The sequence below is a fragment of the Cyprinodon tularosa genome, unplaced genomic scaffold, assembly GCF_016077235.1.
Source record: "Cyprinodon tularosa strain WSP-4 unplaced genomic scaffold, ASM1607723v1 ctg1135, whole genome shotgun sequence".
Classification (NCBI taxonomy): Eukaryota; Metazoa; Chordata; class Actinopteri; order Cyprinodontiformes; family Cyprinodontidae; genus Cyprinodon; species Cyprinodon tularosa.
Window position 1 is genome coordinate 82357 of NW_024037932.1, and position 3527 is coordinate 85883.

At 40.0% G+C, this 3527-nt stretch overlaps 1 protein-coding gene across 1 annotated transcript; it reads right to left on the reverse strand.

The window, feature by feature from the left end:
- Window positions 1–736: 736 nt before the first annotated feature.
- LOC119795270 (gastrula zinc finger protein XlCGF57.1-like) lies at window positions 737–3115 on the reverse strand. Its single transcript, XM_038303177.1, has 2 exons — window positions 3028–3115; window positions 737–2484 (listed from the first exon to the last, which is right to left on the reverse strand). The coding sequence occupies exons 1-2, from the start codon at window positions 3113–3115 to the stop codon at window positions 902–904; spliced, it is 1671 nt and encodes a 556-aa protein (XP_038159105.1). The 3' UTR covers window positions 737–901.
- Between the last annotated feature and the right edge of the window lie 412 nt (window positions 3116–3527).

The following is a 3527-nucleotide window of genomic DNA, read 5'->3' on the forward strand; positions in this document are numbered from 1 at the left end:
TGGGTAAAATAAATGCTGTCCAATAACAATGATCATGGTGAAATAAATAAATGAATAAATGTAAAAGTTTGCTCTTAGCACATCTATTACAAAAATAACCAAATAAAATCATGATAAAAATATCAAAACCCTTTTTGCATGAAAAGCACATATAAATGCATAAAGCAGGGGAACGGTTTCACTCCAGCGAGAAAATACACCTGGAGGTCACTATTTCTGTTTAGATTCTTATTTTTTAAAACCTTGTAAAGCTGATCTACATGTCTGGAGAGTTCAGGGTTTGAAAATGTCCGTTTATATTAGTTTCATCTTTTTTCCACAGCAATGTTGGATTTCTGTTTATTACAGGAGGGGAGTAAAAAAAAGGATTTTTAAATATTATTTCAGTTTATTATGGGAAAAAAGTCAGAATTCTGGTTTTGATCTCAGAATTTAATCTCTGAGTTGTGGATCTTAATATAGATGGGCGCCATGAAGGCAGAGATGTGGAGCACTCAGCTTCACTGACAGAAATGTGAGATGTTTGGGAGGAACAGGAAGTCATTGTAGGAAAATGATGGAATTAGGCGACTTTTTCCGTCCCTGAGGGTCCCTGCTGATGATATTTGATTAATGGAAGAACAGAAGGTGATTAAAACAAGAGAGCTAGTCTCTAAATCAGACATGGCTACGGCTTGATGCTAACATGTTTTTTTAGCTGTCAGAATTCAGTCAGAGTTCTTACTTTTTTCCCCATATTAAACTGAAATAACTAACTTTTTTAAGCTGTTAATTTTTTAATTTTTTCTGTTGCCTTAATCCTCTTCCATAGTTTACAGATAAATATTCAAGAAGAAGAGCTGGTTTCTCTTGTGTGTCTCGTCTTTCTGATTAAACTTGATGCAAATCTTTTACCTCAATCCTAACAACCAAAGGGTTTCTCTCCTGTGTGGACGCTCCTATGTTTTTTGAGTTGCGTCTTGCAAAGAAATCTTTCCCCACATGCATCACAAGCAAAGGGTTTCTCTCCTGTGTGGATTCTCATGTGTCTGTTTAAAATCAATTTGGTGCTAAATCTTTGCCCGCAAACATTGCAACAATATGGTTTCTCTCCTGTGTGAACTCTCAAGTGTTTGTTTAAGTCTGACTTGCATGTAAATCTTTTACCACAGACATCACAAGCGAATGGTTTCTCCCCTGTGTGGATTCTCATGTGTTTAATTAATTCTGACTTCCAAGTGCATCCTTTGCCACAAGCGTCACAAGCATATGGCTTCTCTCCTGTGTGGCTTCTCATGTGACACGTTAAGATGAACTTTGTGGCAAATCTTTTGCCACAAGCATCACAGTCAAAGGGTTTTTCTCCTGTGTGGATTCGCATGTGTTTATTTAATGCCGACTTGAAAAAAAATCTTTTGCCACAAGCATCACAACTAAACGGTTTCTCTCCCGAGTGGATTTTCATGTGCGTATTTAACTCAGACTTTAGGGGGAAACTTTTCTTGCAAACTTCACAACCAAAGAGTTTCTCCTCCGAGTGGCTTTTGATGTGTCTGTTTAAGGCCGACTTGGAGATGCACCTTTTACCACAGGCATCACAAACAAAGGGCTTTTCTCCTGTGTGGATTCTCACGTGTTTGTCTAAAATTGATTTTGAAGTGAGTCTTTTACCACAATAGGCACAACTGAAGAGCTTCTCTCCAGTGTGGCTGGTCAGGTGTCTGTTCAGATCGGTCTTTGACGGCCACCGCCTCCCACAAACATCACAAGTAAAGGGTTTCTCTCCCGTGTGGATTTTCTTGTGTCTGTCTAAAACATCCTTTGAGGTTAGCCTTTTACCACAAACATCACAACCAAAGGGTTTCTCTCCTGTGTGGCTCTTTGTGTGTCTGTTCAAGTTTGACTTTGAGGAAAAAATTTTACTACATGCTTCACAACTGAAAGATTTGTCCTTTTTCCGGATTGTTAAGTCCTTCAGCTTATTTTGATTCCTGCTTATAGTATCATCACCTTCGCGGTAGTTCTGACCTTCCTTCCATAAATCTACATCTTCCTGTTTCCATCTCGTTTTGCGCGTCCCTCGAACCTGAGTAGATCTGTCCGCTATTATTTCCCACGGCTCACCGTCTTCAGCTTCAGTATCTGGCAGGCGTTTGAGGAGAGTTTTATGATGATTTACATTATAAATCTTTTCATCTTCGTGGTCTTTAGTCTTGAAGCAGCTGAAAAAGCCACCAGGAGAGTTTAGATCTGGTTTTCTGTTGGATTCTTCTGCTCCACAGTCCTCTTCTTTGATTTCTGCCTTTAGAAGCTTCGCCGAGGCGCCGCTTGGAAAAGCTCCACCTTCTGGTTGTGGTTCAGGCTCAGAGATCGAAGGTTTCGCTTCATCCTCTTCATCCTTGACATGAGCAGCAGTGAATGGAAACCTGGCCTCCGGCTCCTCCTTTATGGGGTGGAGCTCCTGTTCCCACTGCTCCTGATCCGGAATCGGTTCTTCTTTAACAGCTGCAGGAAACACAGGAAACTCGTTATGAAAAAGTTTGTCTTTGAGGATCAGAAGCAGGGCTGTGTGGTTAGCATAAGCTCAGACTCAGCAGGGATCTAGAATGGTTTAAGCGCTAGCTGTTTAGCTAGCTTGTGGCTAGCTAAATATTTAGTTTGTGAAATAAATATTTAGTTTGGAGCAAAATATCTACTTAAAAAACTAAATAATTATTTGCAAACTTAACATTTAGCTTCAAACTAAATGGTTTGTCATCATTTCTTCCTCTTTAATTTAGTTTTTTTGGTTATCTCTATTTTTGTGGATCTTGAAGATTTATGATTTTTGTTTTGTTGCCTTTTGTGATAATTAAATCAGCATGAAACCTTCTTCAGCCTCAGTGTCTCCATTTGGGTCAAACCTTCACCCAACCTGAGAGTCCAAAGCTGCCAGAGGGACCGAGCAGGAGGAGGATATATGGGAGAGAGAAACAAAGAGTGGGAGCAGGTGTGAACAGAGGAGTCTAGAAGGGAGCGAGGAGAAGGAGACTGACCCTGAAATCCCACCTCCTCCGCTCAGCAGCATGCAGACCTCCTGCTCAAAGCCTCCAGCCTCCACTGTTCCTCCTGTATCGCTCCAGGAGAGCAGCGCCATGTTATCATTAAATTCATAGGAGCAAAACATGCAGAGATGAACGTTTCATTTAATATGACGCATTAAAATAATCTCCATCAGATGTTCAGTTTCTGCCCTAATATTTTTTCTTTTTGTTGTAGATTTTTGTAACTTGGATAACTGCGATTGTAGCAGTCCCTCAGACCAAAGAAGAAACAGAGAGCCTCGACGGGTGGAGTTGTTTTCCATTTAATGGATTCATAATGAGTTCACACCGTGAAAACTAAACAAACAAACACAAAATACATCTGCTTAGATACCTTTCTTTGACACAGAACAAAATAAACATCACATAAAGTGCAAAATTTGTAAACAAATAATGTCTTAAACCTGTACCTCGCTCCGCTGTCCAAGGGCTGCAAAGTTTTTAGCTGTAGTTCCAAAAAATCTG

Bases quoted from the DNA above. Each gene is read 5' to 3' on its own strand.
- LOC119795270 (XM_038303177.1), bottom strand. From the start codon at position 3,115: ATGGCGCTGCTCTCCTGGAGCGATACAGGAGGAACAGTGGAGGCTGGA. The intron at 2,485-3,027 runs GTGGGATTTCAG...TGTTTCCTGCAG, and splicing joins CATGCTGCTGAGCGGAGGAG to CTGTTAAAGAAGAACCGATT.